Source organism: Schistocerca americana, chromosome X (genome assembly GCF_021461395.2).
Source record: "Schistocerca americana isolate TAMUIC-IGC-003095 chromosome X, iqSchAmer2.1, whole genome shotgun sequence".
NCBI lineage: Eukaryota > Metazoa > Arthropoda > Insecta > Orthoptera > Acrididae > Schistocerca > Schistocerca americana.
The window spans coordinates 180,799,589-180,819,007 of record NC_060130.1 but is presented as its reverse complement, the minus strand read 5'-3'; the positions used below and the strand labels follow the sequence as shown (position 1 = coordinate 180,819,007).

Genomic DNA, 19,419 nt, shown 5'->3' with positions numbered 1-19,419 from the left:
TTGTTTACATAATGGACATACGGACTACCTACATCATCGTAGCTGCACAGACAGAGTAACACCGTATTCTGGCGCTTTCTGACAACTGCTGAAACGAATTCTAATAGGTCGCGAGAAAATATTGCAATTGGTGGTTTGTAGCTTTTCTTGTAGCTACACTATGTACATTAATTTATACCATTAACTTTTCCTGTTTGTGTGTTCGCGCTACTTAACAGTGATGTTGCTATAGGCTGACAAGATCACATGTCCTATGCTCTGAATTGCTAAGGTATGTTTACACGCGACACATCTTCTGAAAGACGAAAACCGAATTTTGGAAACCGTCTTTCGCTGTCTGAAGCAGATTATGCTAGTCCAGTTAACTACGGCACCTGGAAATCAGCAGATCTAGTGTATGATTTAGTCAGCACAATCGCTATTCCTTTTCCATTAGACGAGGTATAAACAGCTTCAGTCTAACATTTCTACTTACCCTTCACTGTACAATACGACACTTCGTCCATATTAGCCGAAATTTTTTAAAACAAAACAAAACCTTACAGCCCAAGCACGTTTCAATACCGGCTGCGTTTACATGGGAGCGAAAATCGATTGCGGAATTGGAAAACAGGCACCAGAAGCGGATTTACAGAACTGATTTTGAAGTGTTTACATGTCACCCAGAAGCGGTATTTGGAGATCGGTTTATGAAATCCGGTTTTGGGCGCCCCATGTAAACGCGATGAATATGTGCTACCGTCGGCTAGCGAGATCACGTGACATGAGCTACGATTGGCTTACAAAAGCGCATCGTGTTCTCGACTTCAATGCTTCGGGAACTAACTTTCTGTATTTAGTGGAATTTGATTATATAAATTCGTAATACAAAAATGTGCAGCGTACATGTTGCTGCAAATCAAATATGTTTCGGAAAGGAATTTTTTCTGAGGTTCGTTCCCTAAAGGGGCACTGGCATACAAAACCTTGACCATTCAAAGGATTGATAAGTTTTCCGATTCCGAGGGAAAGTATTCTGTCACTTAACATGGAAAAAAGTGTATTTTCTTCCGGGAGAAAATGTATTTTTTAACCGGAAAATACCTAATTTTTTTTTTCCTTGTCCACGTATTTTTCAGTTTAACAACACAAAATGCTATATTCTCTTTTCTGTGTGAGGTACTGGATGGGTTAAACAAAAGGTTTCGAACACTAGTTTTGATTTAACTAAGGCGTTTGATTGTGTTGATCACAAAACATTGCTCCAGAAGCTGGACCATTACAGAATACGGGGTGTAGTTCACAATTGGTTCACCTCTTACTTTAGGAACAGACAGCAAAAGTTCGTTATTCACAGTGTTGAGAATGACTGTGATGTGGGGTCTGAGTGGGGTACAGTAAAATGGGGGGGGGGGGGGGGTGTGCTCCAGGGATCAGTGTTGGGTTGGGGTCACTTCTGTTCCTTATTTATATAAATGATATGCACTCTAGTATTATGGGTATTTCTAAAATATTTCTTTTTGCTGATGACACTCTAGTTTGGTAGTAGAGGATGTTGTGTGCAACATTGGCTTGGTTCAAATAATGCAGTTCAAGACATAAGTTCATGGCTTGTATAAAATAAACTAACGCTATATCACAGTAAGACTCAGTTTTTACAGTTTCTAACACACAATTCAACGAAACCCGACGTTTTAATTTCACAGAATGAGCATATGATTAGTGAAACTGAACCATTCAAATTTCTAGGTGTTCCAGATAGATAGTGAACTGTCGTGGATAGCCCAGATTCAGGATCTTGTTCTAACACTTAATGCTGCCATTATTACTATTAGAATGGTATCTGAAGTAAGTGATCATTTGACACAAAAATTAGCCTACTTTGCTCATTTTTATTTGCTTATGTCATATGGTATTATATTTTGGGGAAACTCTTCCCATTCTAAAAGTATATTTTTGTCTCAGAAACGGGTGGTTCGGGCAATAAGTGGTGTAAGTTTGCGAACCACTTGTCGACCCCTGTTCACTAGTCTGGGTATTTTGACATTGGCCCTTTCAATATATATATATATATATTCTGTACTGTCATTTCTTGTTAACAATTTCAGCTTATTCCGAAGAATAAGCAGCTTTCACACAGTTAATACTCGGCAGAAATCAAACCTACATTTGGATCGGACTTCCATAACTCTTGTGCAGAAAAGTGTGCAGTATGCTGCTGCATCCATTTTCAATAAGCTACCACAAGAATTCAAAAATCTTAACAGTAATCTATGCTCTTTCATATCAAAACTGAAGTGCTTCCTCATGGGTCACTCCTTCTATTCTGTCGAGGAGTTCCTTGAAAAATTAAGGTGATTCTTGTTGTATTGTTGATTGTGTTTATTTAAACTTATGGCTTGACTTTTTTGGGTTCATAAACATTTTATTTTTATCTGTTCTTACTTTTATGTTGTAATTTCATGTAGTGACATGGTCCATGACCTAGGAGATTTGCTCCTCAATTTTATCCTACAGAACTTGACATGTAAATAAAAAAATAATAAATAAAAACTGACTGGGAACTGCTTCAGAAACTTTCCTTGTTCCACAGTATGACCCCAGGCCTTTATTACATTGATAATCAGATGATACAACACTTGAAAGTTACTCAAAGTCTGCATCTACTCCGTGTCTTCAACCATACTTGCTCGGAGGTGCCTTCCCTTCCTGCTGGCATGAGAGTATCATTTCCCATTCCTTAAACCCAATGACTGACCATTTAGCTGCACCAATTTGCTCTGCAAACTGCTTGAAAGGATGGTTACCCATAGTTTATGGTGGGTTCCCAAATCCCTGGGCCTTTTGTCCTCCTATCAGTGTGGTCTCTGTGAGGGTAATCTTCAACTGTCATTTGGTTAGGTTGGAAACAGTAATCGGCAGGCTTTTTCTAAATGTCAACACACCATCACAGTCTCTTTTGACCTACATAAGGCATACGACACCACTTGGTGTCACCACATTATACTTACCCTACTTGAGTACGGCTTTCGAGGCTCCTACCAGTTTTTGTTCATCAGTTTTTATCCCACTGGTTATTCCAGCTTGGAGGTGGTGCTTCACTACGCTGTCCACAGATCCAAGAGAATGGAATCCCACTGGGCTGTGCACTAAGTGTCACATACTTCCTCGTTGCCGCTGATGGGCTAATGAACTCTGTCATTCTGTTGATCATCCCTGCACTGTATGTTGATGGCTGTTGCTTTTGGTACAACTCCCACTTGATAGACTCAGCGGAATGCCAGCTCCAGTGTGTCATTCAAAGGGCCTCCATGTGGACACTTTTGTATGATTTCCAGTTCTCTTCTGCAAAAATGTGGATCATGCATTTCTGTCATCACATCGTCCATCCTGACCCAGACTCTAGTTGAGTACCTAGTGCTTGGATATTATTGCACAGTCCACTTTTTTTGGGCCTCCTTTTTGATGAAAAGCTGACTTGGCTGACCCATAAAGCCTAGCTGCATGCGGAAGCTTAACACTCTTTGCTTCCTTGTTTGTATTTCTCGGGTTGCGGATTGTGCTACTCTTCTTCTCCCCCCTCCAGTGGGATAAAAATTTGTCCCACAGCCCTCTGCCAGGACCGATTCATTTCAGTATTGTAAAATTCCAGATGCCCCCATAACCTTTCAGCACCTGTTATGTTCAGTTCCACAGAAGCTTTGGGTTCTGCCCTCTTTTAGACTGACAGCTCTAAAACTGTAGATAGGATGGGTTATGCTTTTACATCTCCTGCTGGTCAGGAACACCATTTCTTGCCAAGAAAATACAGTATTTTTATGGTGGAGCTGATAGCTCCAGTGTATTAAACAGGCACCCTGTGACCACATTTTAATAGATAGTGATGCAGTGAGGAGTCTCTGGACCATTAACTGATGTTACTCTTATCACCCTATGGTCTCTGTTATTCAGACCTTTTCACTGAACTTTGCCATACTGCCTGCTTGGTTGTCTTTCTCTGGGTCCCAAATCATATAGGTATCCCAGAGAATGAAATGGTTGACTGTTTGCCTAGAGGATTGATTACTTGCCTCCCTCCCAGAAATTCACTTTGACACTCCCAGGTGCAGAATAGACCTCTCTTTATATATATATATATATATATAATATGAAGAGAGGTCTATTTCCACTTGTAAATCTGCACCTGGGATTGTCAAAGTGAATTTCTGGGAGGGAGGCAAGTAATCAATCCACTAGGCAAACAGTCAACCATTTCATTCTCTGGGATACCTATATGATTTGGGACCCAGAGAAAGACATAGAACAAAGTCTGGTGGGATACTCCCCTCTCTAATAAACTCTGCACCATCAAGGAGAATATGGCTGCATGACTCTCTTCCTTCCATTCCTCCTGGAAGGAGTCCAGCATTCTTTGTTTCTCTAGATCAGTCATACCAGACCAACCCATAGTTTTATCTTATGTAACGACTGACCTACATATTGTGGCTGCAGAGCCTTAGAGAGAGTAACACATGTAGTGGTGGAATGCCCTCTCCTCCTGGCCCTTTATGCTGAACATGGCCTTCCAAATTGTTTGCCTCTAATGTTGGTGAATGATTCATGTACGGTTGAATTGGTTTACTGTGTTATTCTTAGATATAAGGTTTTAAGCTACTTTCAGGGTGGGAGGTTATGGCTGGCGCATCTCCTGCCGAATGCTGGGTGTGGGGGACCTCTGACCCCATCTCCTTGACCAGTTCATTCTTTTCATCCCTCTTTTTCTCTGTTTTAATTGCTTTAAATGTGGTTTGCCTCCTTTTCTGCTTCACTATGTTTTCCGTTTTAGGGGCAGCACTCTGTTGAATAGTTTTCTTTAATGTCTGGTTCAGAGGTGGGACGGCTGTGGGTTGGACACCTCCCATCACATGTAGAGCCCTGGGGATGTCCACGTGCTACCTTACCTATTTCTCTTATCTTGTTTTTATTATTGATGGTTCAACAGCTGTCCACTATGTTTTTAGCCTTCTCAGTTTTACTGTTCTGAATCTGTCAACTAGAAGGCTTTCTTTGCTATGTAACTGTCTTCACCCTTCATTAGGTTGGCTGGGTAAGATACGGTGTATGGTTTCTCTCACCATGAATGAGCGCTGGGAGACCCCTTCTCTATTCTGACCTACTTATCAGCCCAACCCATATACTTCTCTGTAAATTATTTCTCAGCTTTGGTATCAGTATTGACTTCAATGCCTCGATTTTACTGCTCCTGTCTACTTCCATAATCAGATCATGTTCCTCGTGGACATCACTAACTCCAGGTGAACTACCGCAGGACTGAAGGTCTTGATGACCACTGAGCAAGGTGGCGCAGTGTTTAACACACTGGAGTTGAATTTGGGAGGATGATGCTTCAAACTTGCATCCGGCCATCCTGATTTAAGTTTTCTGTGATTTCCGTAAATTGCTTCAGGCAAATGCTAGGATGGTGCCTTTGAAAGGGTACAGCTGACGTCCTTCTGCATCCTTCCCTAATTTGATGGGACCAATGACCTCACTGTTTGGTCCCCTCCCCTAAATCAAACAACCAAGCAACTAACTTGATGAACTTGCTGTTTAGTCCCTTAACACACAATCTACCAACCAAGTTACCATATACTAGGTTATTGCCCTGGGCGGGGCTCTGATACACAAAAATGAAAATCAATGGCAGAAACGTCATCCTTCAGCAAACTGTAGCATTAAATTAAGATGGTAAACCACCAGATGGTAAACCAACAGAATAGGCCTGTCCCAGCTGGTACAAATCCACCAATGCAAAGCAAGTTGATGAGGCACTTTATGAAATGTGCAGACTGGTAACAGACTGACTGAAACCTACTCCCATGAATAGTGCCTACCACGTGATTGTAATCACTCCACTGACAATATGGCAGAATCCAACTGCCTTCAAAGAAAGAATAGTCCTCCATTTCTCATCAAAACTCAATATACAGTATTAGACCAGCTGCCCAAAGGCTTAAATCTGGAAGTAGTTTTCTCAGAGAAATCGAGAACTAAGATTGTCAGACTCAACCTAAAGTGGGCATGTGGTGATGTTGCTAACTTTAAAAGATTGTTATGGAAGGAACCATCAGAACTAGCCCTTGGCCATAATGAAAACATACCTGAAGTGACTGCAGACATAAGCAACACGACCCAAAGCAAATGTTTTAAAATGTAGACACCCAGTACCTTCTAACCTGTGAGATCCAAAAAATACATGTGTATTCCTGCCTTGATAACAACACTCAGTGTTGCTTCAAGAACTTCATCTCAGCAGCTCTTAATATAGCTAATCTAAAAAATGGTTCAAATGGCTCTGAGCACTATGCGACTTAACTTCTGAGGTCATCAGTTGCCTAGAACTTAGAACTAATTAAACCTAACTAACCTAAGGACATCACACACATCCATGCCTGAGGCAGGATTCGAACCTGCGACCATAGCGGTCGCTCGGTTCCAGACTGTAGCGCCTAGAACCGCACGGCCACTGCGGCCGGCCAGCTAATCTAACCTGGTCCTGCGAACCTGATGCTTTCTGTAATATATGTACATTTTTTTCTGTTAGTTGCTGTAAATATTAGAAGTGCTGTTAGTGTACTTGTCTGTTATGTTCCCATAAACTTTAGTTCTTTTTATTTTTAATTTGTAATCTGATGCTTCTGACAAGAAAAATCCAAACAATAGAGCCCCTATTAACAATGTGGATACTGGAAATAGAGCTGACATTATTATAAATTATGTAAGCAGAGTAGTTGAAGTTATGTAATTGGCATATGCAGGCTGCTCTGTTTCCAAAATTAGCATAGTAATGTTGACATGTGTGAAATGCTAGTTGCAACATGTGCTGTTTAAGGAACTCACACCACAGATAGAAAATAGCCTGTCCTAAATGATGCAATATCTCAGTGTAACAACAAACTCTTAAGTACGAGAACAGCTGTTTAAGACATTAAGCGGCTGATTTGAGCAAAATGGTTTTGCCATTTCTGTAATTCACTCTAGCCTCATGCAGCACATTTCACTATGCATTATTACTATTAACATTTTCCCATTCAGTAAGATAAATGTGAAATGGACCTTGTATGGTGACCATATTGGCACCAAGGCATCACAGTAAAAAAAGATTCAAAAACCTTTTTAACAGAGCTGTCTTGCAAAAAAAAAAAAACTAATTGAGCCAGTTAACATAATGGCTCATATTGGAGAGCAGAAGGCTTAAAATCTATTTTATCATCCTCATTTAGGTTTCCCATTGTTTGAAACAAATAAAAGATAAATGCCATGGTGGGTCCTTGAAAAATATCACACTGATTTCCTGCCTCATCCTTTGGAACAGAGCTTTTTCTCCCTCAGTAGTGACCTCAACATTGTCTAAGCTCTCTCCCTCTTTTATTTGGACTATTTGTATACTTAAGAGAATGATGTGGATGTTTTTATTTTTCAGAGCCAATGGAAAATCTTTTGTTTGTGATGTGAATGGATTTAGTTTTGTCAAAAATTCTAACAAGTATTATGATGACTGTGCCAAAATATTGGGCAATATGATTCTTCGTAAGCTTGCCCCAACACTCCATATACCTTGGTCTATACCATTCCAACTTGATGATCCACCAATTGTGCCAACAACTTTTGGAAAAATGTGAGTAATTACCTTATATTGTACTTTGGCATATTAAAGTATTAATTATATGTTTGAATGTTATGTTTACTCTTATTGTTTTTATGTATATGCTGTAGAAATCAGTGCTCAGGGGCTAAGAATTTATTTGGCGGGTACAGGTTTGCTGAACCCGGAGTTTCCGAGTTGGGGGCTGCCAAGCACTACCAGTCCTATGACACTGTAAACAGTGGACATGGTTCAGCAACCACTGTACTGCACGGGGGTGGAATGTTGTGTACCACAGGGAATTGGGACGTTGGCTTTACCACCCAGATTTCGAGACTAAAAGAAACCTCTGTAAAAATCCTCTCAATCACAAGATGTGCTGCATGCTGATGAAAAGCATGACTGTTGAGATGGGACAGTCATTAGTAGGCAACCCCTAGGGAGTCTACCACACCTCAGTTATATAAGGCTTACTCAGGCGAGTGGGACTCTGAGTGGACCCTTTTTTCTCTAGCTGCTCGTGTTATCGAGATGGAATACTCAAAATTTTCTCCTCGACCACCCAGGAAAATGGGTGAGCCTGTGGTAGGTACCAACACCCAATCGCTCTAGAGGCCCCATGTGTCGAGTCCTCTAGAGTCTGGATTTGTTCAGGGCAGTTCAGTTTTTAGTAACAGAATGCATGCTGTAGATCAGAATGTGTTTTTGATAGTTACAAGAAGAGGGGGAAGCTTTGAGAAAGTTTATCATTTCTACATTCAAAAGGGTTGAGAGGGCATAGCAAGTACATTGAAATTTGTTGATCTGTTGCACTTGTTGAAGCCTCTAGTTATCAACAAGTAACAAACCTGCAGAAAGTGAAAAGCATGGTGGAATATACCATTGAAACTAAACCTCAAACTACAGTAAAGGTGTTGTGATGTGCAGGGATCTGGTGGAAATTCCGAAAGAAGAACTGGAAGTTGATTGGGCCCAAGAAGGCTTTGTTGACATGCAGAATGTCATGAAAAGGGTGAGGTAATATGGTCAAATCTGTTCGTTCATCACTTTCAATAGCACGGAGCTCCCAGAATATGTCAATGCAGGTTTTCTTTGTTTAAATATGCGCCCTTATGGCCCCACCTAATGCACTGCTTTAAATGCCAGCACTTTTGGAACACTAATCTTGGATGTAAGGGAGAAGCTACTTGTGGCAAATGTGGTAAGGCTGCCCATGACAGAGTTGTTTGTTGTTCTTCTTTCAAGTGTGTGAATTGCTGTGGTGATCATCCTGTCTGGAGTAGGGACTGCAGCATATAATGTGAAGAACAGAAGATACAGGAGCTTAACACTATGAAGTGAATCTCGTATGGTCTGCCAAAAAGATGTACAAGGCCATGCTTTCCCCCCCCCCCCCCCCCCCCCCCCCCCCAATGTTTGGTGCCACATTTGCTTCAGTTCTTAAACTGCCCGTTCAGGAAACCAGTGCTGCTACATAAACAGAAGTTACTAGTGTTGGCACTAGTACCTACATTTGCCAATTCAGTTGTGCTGTTACATTTAGTTTGAAGCCCTTACCTCCACCCCAGAACATCAGAAAAGGCCATGGTTGCTGATGTTGTGGAGCTCCCTGCACCTTCAAAGGTTCAGTGTTGTCCACTGTCCAAGTGCTGCCACTACTACTATCATGCTTGTCTCTCAAGCCTCCACAAGCCCAAAAAGTCCAAGGCATCTGCTGACAGATGGGAAGTGAGCAGTCCAACAATGTTAAAGTCACTGTCTCTGACATCTCGTCTTCAGAGCCAGTGGACTTTGGTGTCTGCCTGGGGCATTCATCTAACCCCAAGAATAAGCCTCCACCCATTACAGGCTTCCCTCCCTGGTGGAAAGGCAGGGTAAAACTGCTACTCCCCCCACCAGCCACAAATGGCTCCCATACTACAGTGGAACATGAATGACTTCAGAACACATGTGGAGGAACTAAACCTACTAGCACAGGAATGTGTTTGCGGGAAACACATGTTAAAGTGTCTCATGCTCTAGTACTAGCGGCTACACACTTCATTGGGAGAACAACTTGATTGGGAAAAGGCCCAAAGAAGGGTTCACTGCATTTGTCAATAATGTGCACCACTGCTCTGCTCTGCTCTTCCCTTGGCTACTAACCTGCAAGCAGTTGCAGTTGGAAGTTGTGTGTCTGAGGGTACTGTTTGCTCACTGTATTTACCTCCACAAGGTGCAATAGACTCGGAGGCTCTCACAAATCTTGTATAACAACTCCCCTGACCATTTCTCATACTATTAGACTTCAATGCCTATCAGGTATTGTAGGACTTTATCAGCACCTGCCCTCAGGGGGTCAGATTTTGGAGAGCTTGGCGATGTTTGATGAGTTGTGCTTCCTCAACACAGACACTTCCACTCATTTTTGTGCTGCTACTTGGTCATCCTCAGCCATCAACCTCTCTTTCTGCTCCCCAGCCTTTGTGGTCTCTCTTCAGTAAGAATTCATTGATGACCTTCATTCCAATGACCACTTCCCACTCTAGAAACAGGGGTGCCCCAAACAACATCGCAGACAGTAGCAGAGCATTCTGCACTGCTACCGCCACTGCCAGCCTGTTCCGTCATCACCATTATACCATGGAGAGAATTGAGTTGGACTTCTGGTCACTATTTCAGAGTCTTTAAACTGCCCATTCTTCATGTGGAAGTTCGGTGTGGCACTGCCTGATGATCAGTGCCAGGTTGTGACCAAATCCATTACAGCACCCTGTAGCACTTGCAAATGTGTCAAAGGAAATCCTCTTTAATTCTCTAGGGCTGACAGGCCAATATCTTGACTTGTTGTGAGAGGCAATTTCAATACCTCTCCTCAAAGCAGGAAAGGACCGAACATTTACCAGCAGCTATTGGAGTGTCAGTTTCATCAGCTGAGTAGGAAATACTCCAGAGTACATGGTCAACCGTTGTCTGGTCTGGATATTAGAGATGAGGCAACGTTTGTATGTGCACGCCTGTTTTAATCATTCTTGCCAGATATTTACTTTCCATGAACTACATATTTGGGACATCATTCTCCCTATCAAAGACTGTGTGACGTTTCTGGACCTTATTTTTGACTTAAAACTGTCATGGTTACCACACCTAAAGGACAAGAAGGCAAGGGCCCCAATGCACTAAATATCTTGAAATGCCTTAGTCACGTTTCTTGGGTAACAGAGAAGGTGCACCTGCTCCAGTTGTATTGGGCCTTCGTGTGGTTCCAGGTGGACTATGGGTGCACAGTGTACAGGTCAGTGAGGTCTTCTTGCATGAAGATCATTGACTCTACACACCACGAGGTGATCAGCCGGGGCACTTACAGGACCAGTCCCTATAACACCACTTACAAACTGCTGGCAACTGCTCATGGTGCATGAGGCATGTGCATTCCTCATTACCTGAACTTCCCCATCATACCGTACAATTGTTTGTCCAGCTATGGAATGCCTCTTTAACAGTCATCCGTGGACAACCAGGCCATTTGGGATCTGTGCAAAGTATGTGCTGGCGTCCCTTGGTGTGGGGCACAACAGGCTCAAATATGGGATTTTAACTGACTGCCACCCTGGTTACTGTAGAGGCCCAGAGTAAGTCTAGATTTAGTGCAATACAGGACAGATTGCACTCTTGCTTATGTTTTTAATACAATATTTTCTGATACTTTAAATGAGCATCATCACAAACTAAACTACTAAGCTCTGTCCAAACAGTCCTTGAAAGGCCCAACAGTATCGATAGACCACTGTGTCATCATCGTCATCTGATAGACATTATTAGATGCAGATCTGGAGGGGCACATGCACAGCACACCAGTCTTCCAGTCATTGTCAGTTTTTGTAACCTGAGCTGCTAATTCTCACTTTACTAGCTCCTTAATTGGCCCCACAAGGGGTGAGTGCACCCCACTTGCTGACAGCACGTGGCAGATCTAGATGATCACCCATCTGAGTGATAGCCAAGCCCAACAGCGCATAACAGAGCTTAATTTCGGTGATCTGATGGGAACCAGTGTTACCACTGTGGCAAGGATGTTGGTAGCACCACAACTAGGTAGCTGTATTCATAGATAGATCTAAGCAGGGCGATTGCATTGGCTGCTCTTTTGTTTTCTCTGGTTGTATCATCAAGATTTGATTGCCTCCAGACTTCACTGTCTTCTATGTTGAATTAAGAACATCACCCTAAAATCTTATGAAACAAGTTGAGCGTATCACAAAACCTTAAAACTTTCACTACATTCATTTGTCTGTCACTTAAAATAGAGGACAGATCTGTCAGCAAATCTGCCACTGTTATTTGGTTGTATCATCAAGATTTGATTGCCTCCAGACTTCATTGTCTTCTATGTTGAATTTTCTGCGATCTTATTGCTGGAGCAGATGAGATGCAGCGTGCCTGTTAAATTTCTTGTCTGTTTAGACTCCGTGAGTGTGCTTCAGTCTCTGTAGTGCTTGTATCCAGCTGATAAAGTAATCTGACATATCCTGTCTCCAAGTACAAAGGCTGAGGAGGAGGTGTCTTTTTGCTGGGAGCCAGGGCACATGGGGTTTGTGGGGCATGAAAGGGCAGATGTAGCAATGAAGGAGGCACATCGTGATCCACAGTTGGTTCAGTGTGCTGTGCCCCTGCATAATATCACTTGGCTGTTTCAAAAGAGTCGCATGTTGACTGGAAGATAAGGGGCTAGAAGTGATGTGTAGGTGGCATGAGATGCTCCTTATTTGTCTTCACATAGGCCACAGCCCTATGATGTGTGGCTTCTTGCTCCAGCGAGGGGACCCTCCAGTGTGTGGTGATTGTGGTGTACAGATCACTGTGTGCAACATTATACCTGACTACGTTTTATTTTCAAACCAAAGAACAGTGGCAGATTTGCTGACAGATCTGCCCTCTATTTTAAGTGACAGACAAATGAATGTAGTGAGAGTTTTAAGGTTTTGTGATACGCTCAACTTGTTTCATAAGATTTTAGGGCGATGTTCTTAATGTGTTAACTGAGTAATTGGCTCACCAATGGTTTTTGTAAGTGGTCTGCCAGTCACATTTCCCTTTGCTTTTATTTAAGCTCTATCATTTTAATACCAGGTATAGCAACTTTCACCCTTTCTCCGTTGTCTTACAGCTTGTGGACCAACGTGAGTGAGATAAGAGTGAGTGACATTTTGTAGGTTTGCTTTCCACTGTGTGATAACATTTTTAACCATTTCCTGACATTTGTTTGTGTTAATATTTGCCAGGGCACTGATGATCTCACTGTTGGGTGCCTGTAAACTAAACACACACACACACACACACACACACACACACACACACACACACACACACACACACACACACACACACACACAAACCAACCCTGTAAAATCCAGTATTTGAATTGTGCAGGTAAATATTGTAGTAATATTATCATCTCATACACTCTGTTTTCCACCTGATTTGTTCAAAGAATTTTCGTTGAGAGGTCAATGTAAACAGGAATCTTTATTTATTATTTTCGAGTTGTCTTGGCAGTGAAACATTATCTTACTACTATACTGCTTTAGTAACTTACAAATTTTAATACTTAACTCAAACATCTTCTAATTTTGTAGGATGGAGCTGAGATGTGTTGTTGCTATTATTAGACATGGAGATCGGACTCCAAAACAGAAAATGAAGGTTGAAGTTCGACATCCAAAGTAAGTTCCATTTTAAATTGTGAAATTTTGCAATGTGAACATTCCTGGTCCTGTTCTAGGAAAGAATTACACAATGTGCGTTACTTACTTTGGCACTAAATTAAGTTATTAACATATAATTTCCTTGCCATATTATTAATTAGTTAATTTGTCTTAAAACAATGTTTTCCCATTCTTTTTTATTTGCACTGTTTACAGGTTTTTTGAGATATTTGAAAAGTACGATGGTTATAAAGATGGCCATGTTAAATTGAAACGCCCAAAACAGCTGCAGGAAATACTGGACATTGCTCGATCTCTTCTGAGTGAGATTGAGCTAAGAGAAGCTGATCCAGAAATTGAAGAGAAACAAGGAAAATTAGAACAACTGAAGAGTGTTTTGGAGATGTAATTATGAATTCGATATTTTTTTGTAGAACAATATTTTGTGTTTCAGTATGGCTGTTCATTACTCCTTGATTGGTCTTATGCTTGCCCATTTGTATACATCTGTTCCCTTCTCTGTAAAGACCTCCAAGGGAAGCTGCACGCTAATCTCTTAGACATTGTATTTTGAAGGCCCTTTCTCCATCATTTGAGCTTTGTTTCTCTAGGTCTCACTGTCTGAGAGGTTACACCCTACCCTTCCTTGCTATACCATCTGATCTTATCATTTTTCTATCTCAGTAATTTTGCAGATAATAAACAGTTAAAAAATCTTCTCAAAATTTTGATACTTTCTGTAGATTTTCTGCAGAAGGGCCTTATGTAACTGCTAGAAGATAATGGACACCATCAGTGTGCTGACTCATTGGCTTCCCTGGAGACTCCAACGAAGAACAGTTGACATTCAGACTGTGACATACTAATCATTATGTATAAGCTTCACTTCTTGAGATGATGAAGATTTATGTCAGTTCACTAAAGTTTGCATGAAGTTAATAGTACTTAGTAATATTTAGAGGTAGTGAAATAATAAAAGTTATAGTAATATACTAGGGACTAATTGTATAAGCAGTACTGACTGGAATTTGGCTTTAGTTCAGAAGCTTAATTCCATTCATGGCTCTACTCTGTTCCATAATACTTAATTTGCATCAATTGAATGAGGTTCAGTGTTGATCTAAATTACCATGAAATACACTTGGCAACACCACTAAAATAAGCTATCAACATGATCATTGTGCTCCAACTGCCGATATTAATTATATATCATAAATACACAAAATTTATTATTGAAGATTTGGTGTTGCAAAGATGGCGAAAAATAAGCAGAAAAAGGTGCTGTTCAAACTTCCTTGCCACTGATAAAGATTTCTGCTGGAAATTATTTTGAGTCAGTATAGAGGCGCAGTAGAAGGCAAAAAAAGTGATAATGTTTCTGTGCCAACAAAGAAAAGTTATGGAAGTAAGTTGCCATTGATTGTAATTCACTGAAAGTCAGGACAAATCATGACTGGAAAAGTTTAATGTGTTTTGACAATATAAAGAAAGGGATCAAGAAAGCAACTTGGCAGTTTGTACACTAACAAACATTACCAGAGGCAAAATAAGTGGTAAATGGGAAGAAAAAAATCTGAAAAGTGGCCTGGGACCAAACTTCAGACCTTTTGTATGATAGTCCAGTGTGTTACCACTGAGCCACCAGTAGCATCTTTGTATCACCACTGGCTGATAAGTTTGATTTTGCTAATGGAATTACGTATTTTTACTGCTTTTGTTCATTGGGGTGGGGGTGGGGGGGGGGGGGAGAGGTGGGCACACGTGCGCAGTTTTCATAGTAGTTCAAGCACGGATAGTTAAAAAATTTGATATAAATTTATGCTATTTGAGCCTAGAGAGCTTTTTTCTTTTAGATCCTAGAGAGTATATTTGTAAGAAATGTCCAGTCACTATTGGCTGTTGTCAAACATCGTGCACTTTACTGTTCCCTGCAAATAGTTTGGATTTCACCTTACTACTTTGCTGCAGAGTGTCTGTGAAATGCTTTTAAACTAATCACATTAATTACAAATCATCTACGTAAATTTTGAGGCATGAGTTACTATCTGCACTCATTACCTACAAAGGTCACAGTTTCCTTAAGTGAACCTTAAAAATTGAAACATTTATTTTGAGCTACAGCAGTGTGGAAGTGGCATATCCACATATTTACTTACTTTTTTGTGTTAACAATTACCTCTTTATTATTTATTTCTTTTCAGTATATTTTTGTGCTAAACAAAGTCAGTTCCTCTGTAGCGTTACTAGGTTAGTTGCAGTTGAACTTGAGTTGATCTGCAAAATTTTGTCTTTCAAAGATGATTGAAGTTCACAGTGACATAATTTGAGATTGCTGTTTGTAGAATGCATGTTTCGAAGTTCAGTTTGATTAGAGTTCATTTTTTCTGCTCATCTGAGATCAATTGCTTCACCCCTAGGTGTGTTAAGAAATGACACACATTTTAGTTTTTTGGAAGTAATTTTATTTATTCATATACATCACTGTCATCCACTTCAAAATAGTCCTCATTAGGCATAATTCATGTGCACCAGGACATTGACCAATCTTTGTAACATTCCTGGAACTCGGTCATTAGATAGCTTTTAGTTCTCTCAACTGCGGTAAAATAACAGAAATTTGGACTTGCACAGAAAGATTTACATTCTCATTTTTCCAGCATGCCATTCAGGAGTGGAACACTTGAGAAATAATCTAAAGTGGTTCTATGAACCCTCTGCCAAGTTCTTTTAAGTGTGAATTGCAGAGTAATTGTGTAGATTTAGATGTAGGGGTGGATGTATTATGATAGTCCTTTAACATAGTCTTTATTTTTGGGAACAGAAAATGGTCTTAGGGTGCCACATTTAGTGAATATGCAGGCTTGGCCATCTTTATTGTATCTGGCCAGAAATTCCCAAAGCAGCAACGAAGTGTGAGCTGATGCTTTGTCATGGTGCAGAAGCCTTGAATTGTTTCACCTCAGATATAGGCTTATTTTCTGGTTCTTTGACACACACAGCACTGAACTTGTAAGTAGTAGTTCTTATTGATCTTTCAACCTTGTGGTTCTACTAAAGGACATAACATCTGAATTGCTTGTCAGTCCCGCCAATGGGCAGCCATTAACAGCACAGTTTCACTGAGTTTTATAAGTTATTCTACCAGCTGAACTTTCAGGGAATTGTTGTCAGAGATGTGGCTCAAACCCAGCATCTCATCAGACTCTGTCTTTCCTATTGATGCTTCTAAGGCTTGAGTGCATAACTCGTTTGGGGCACTGTGGATCCATATATTTTCTCTGATTTAAAACTAGATATCAAATACATCATGCCAAGTCATTGTTACTCAAAAAAAGCATACAGTCATTCAATTTTAATTAGAGTTATCTATAAATAACTCAAAATTGATGTAATATAATACTTAGTATAACATTCATGTCACAGTAAGAACATATAATTGTTATGGATGATACAAAGATAGAACTGCAACTAAAATCCTGGTTTTCAGAGTATTTAAGGCTGTTGTTTCCCCGTACATCTGGATCCAGTGCTTCTTGTGACACACAGCTACATCCTGATAGATATAATAGCATTTAAGAGGGCAGATAAATTAATTTGCATCAGTCAGAATTCTGCTTGTGGTCTTTCTGCAGATGTGATGATTTTAATGTATGCCATGCAGACAGAGAGAGAGAAATCTCACCTAACACTTTACAGAAACTTAAAATGGGTCAACCATGATGCCTTACTTAAGGACTAGTTACATAACCCACAGCAGATTACAGGGTGTAAAACTGGGCACTGCAAATGAAGTGACTGCTCTAAAGAGCTTCCCAGAACTCTGCTCTGTACCAACATATCAAGACTTTAACGTTACCTATTGCCCTTTGTAAATGAGTTTGTAATGTTTTAACACCACTGAAGTCCAGACCCAAAAGTGTGGGGTCGTCAATGAAACACAACACTTAGCACTGAAGGAACATTGAACTGAAATCTTGGCCAGATAGTATTACATTTTATCCAAGCATAGAATATTGCAGAATATACAAACATTACTAACGTGTAAGATATTTCAAGAACCTTCCAGAAATGTAAATACTAAATAAAAAATAATTGCTTGGGGCCAGGTTTCAGCTTATGACTTGCAGTGTGTCAGCCAGCATTGCTAACCACTATGCCACACTGTACGTACCACATATTGCCACATTGATTTCTCTTCTGGAGGAACAGTGACCAGCTGTTTCAGAAGTTCTCATTGGAGCTGACTACAGCACCCGGGATGTAGGTCTTGTCAATAGTCATCAGTATGGTGGGTCTGGTAGATTCTCACATTCTGGTTATGTTGTTACATTGTCTTCACTATGGTGAGCATCAAATGTAGCCCCTCGTAACAAAGCTTCATTATCATCGAGTGGGTCTTCACTTTCCATGAACCTCCCATTTCGATATACACCTCTGGACTGTAGTAGGGCTTCATACAGAGGACATGGATGATATCTCTTGTGCCTTCTTGATGAAGGATCGTAATCCTCGACTCCATATTTGATGTCTGACAAGTGATGAAGGAAATGATATGGACCAAAGTAGGGCCTTAGTAATATTTTCAATATTCCCACTTTATGTGTGGGCATAGAAATCCATACTGAGTTTCATGAGCTGTGTCTCACTGGCTGGTGCTCGGTATTATAGTGCTCTTTGGGGGGGGGGGGGTCTTTATCGGGGTCATCCATGGTCTGAATGTGAGGCAACAGCTTTACTTCTTTGGGCCTGGTTGTTAGGTGTTTTGTTTACTCATCCTGAGTATCGTGTGGTTGGCACAGGAACAGTGTATCCCTTGTTTTGGCCTTGTGACCATGGAGCAGAAAGAATGGTGTGAAGCCTCTAATGCCTTGCTTCACTGTGTTCTGTGTGAATGTCACAGTCGGCAGTATTGTATCCCAGTCTCTCTGTTCAACATGAGACAGGGTTCTCTGTGCCTCAAAGTGATGTCTTTTACAAGGAACTATGCAATTCGTGGAGTGTGTCATGGAAAATAGTCAGTGCGGATTAGTATCCATCAGTTCCCATTTGCCAACTTTGGGAGCCACCTCAAGAGGTTGATTCCAATTTGTGGGAATGCCACTGCTGCAGACAGAGAAGGTGCCAGAATCTCTGGAGATAACTGCAGTATATGCTTCTATCCATCACATTTCATACAGTGGATCGTTTAATGTGTAATGGACTGGTAGAGACCTGGCCAGTGATTCCTGTGTCTTTCTGTGAAAAGTTTTCATGAATACCAGGTGACCAGAACTTAAAGCACCATGGAGAAACTTCAGGATAGCTGACCATACATGAACAGGGATGAAAAACAACAATCTCCACTTCATTGGACCATAGTTTCTCTTACACAGTGTTTGCTTATTAATTAGAATTCTCCTTCTTTGCTTCTGTGGTTTTCAGCATTGCTGGATCTTCCCTCTGTTTAGCAGCAAGGTCATTCATGCTGGGATGAGATTTTATTCATGCACCTGTGTTCCATATTCCTTGTAAGGCCGTTGGCATGCCTGTTCTTGCATTGTTTTTGAATACCATTGTGATACTCCTGAAACCACAATGCTCGCCTCACCAGTCATCTCGATGGTTCCATCAGGCTAGTCAGCCAGCACAGAGAATGGTGGTCCATCACAACAATGAATTGTTTGCCAAATAAATATGGTGAGAACTTGCTAATTATCCAAATAACTGCATGACATTTGTTTCTGGTTGTAGGGGATATCATCTTAGATGACTTGGAGACTCCTCTGGAAGCATATGCTGTCACATTTTGAGCGTGTTTCTGAATTTGCACTAGAACTGCACTTAGGATCAGTGTAAAGTTCTGTCTCAGCATTCTTGTCGTATAATGCTAGTACTGGAAATAATGTTAACATCTCCTTAAGGATAGGGAAAGATCTTTTTTGTACATTATTCCAGGGACATGCCGTGGTAATGAAGTCCTTTATGGAATGCCTGTAACATTAAGACATTTTAAAAAACAGCTCATGCCATGAATGTACTGAAGAGTCAGAAAATCTGTGACTGCTCTTATTTTCATGATTTGGTGCCTCTGTATGGTGATATAGAATGGGCACATTCAAAACTTGATGCCTTTTTCTGCAGTAGCATAAAAAT

General features: G+C 40.7%; 1 protein-coding gene across 6 annotated transcripts in view; it reads left to right on the top strand.

Annotated features, from left to right (window-relative positions):
• The window catches only part of LOC124555786 (inositol hexakisphosphate and diphosphoinositol-pentakisphosphate kinase), a 556,425-nt gene that overhangs the window by 274,059 nt on the left and 262,947 nt on the right, over positions 1–19,419 (top strand). For all 6 annotated transcript variants that reach the window (XM_047129842.1, XM_047129841.1, XM_047129845.1 and 3 more), the window contains 3 exons: positions 7,442–7,636; positions 13,219–13,305; positions 13,504–13,692. In XM_047129842.1, the coding sequence (XP_046985798.1) occupies positions 7,442–7,636; positions 13,219–13,305; positions 13,504–13,692 (471 nt within the window). The remainder of the gene's footprint in view (positions 1–7,441; positions 7,637–13,218; positions 13,306–13,503; positions 13,693–19,419) is intronic.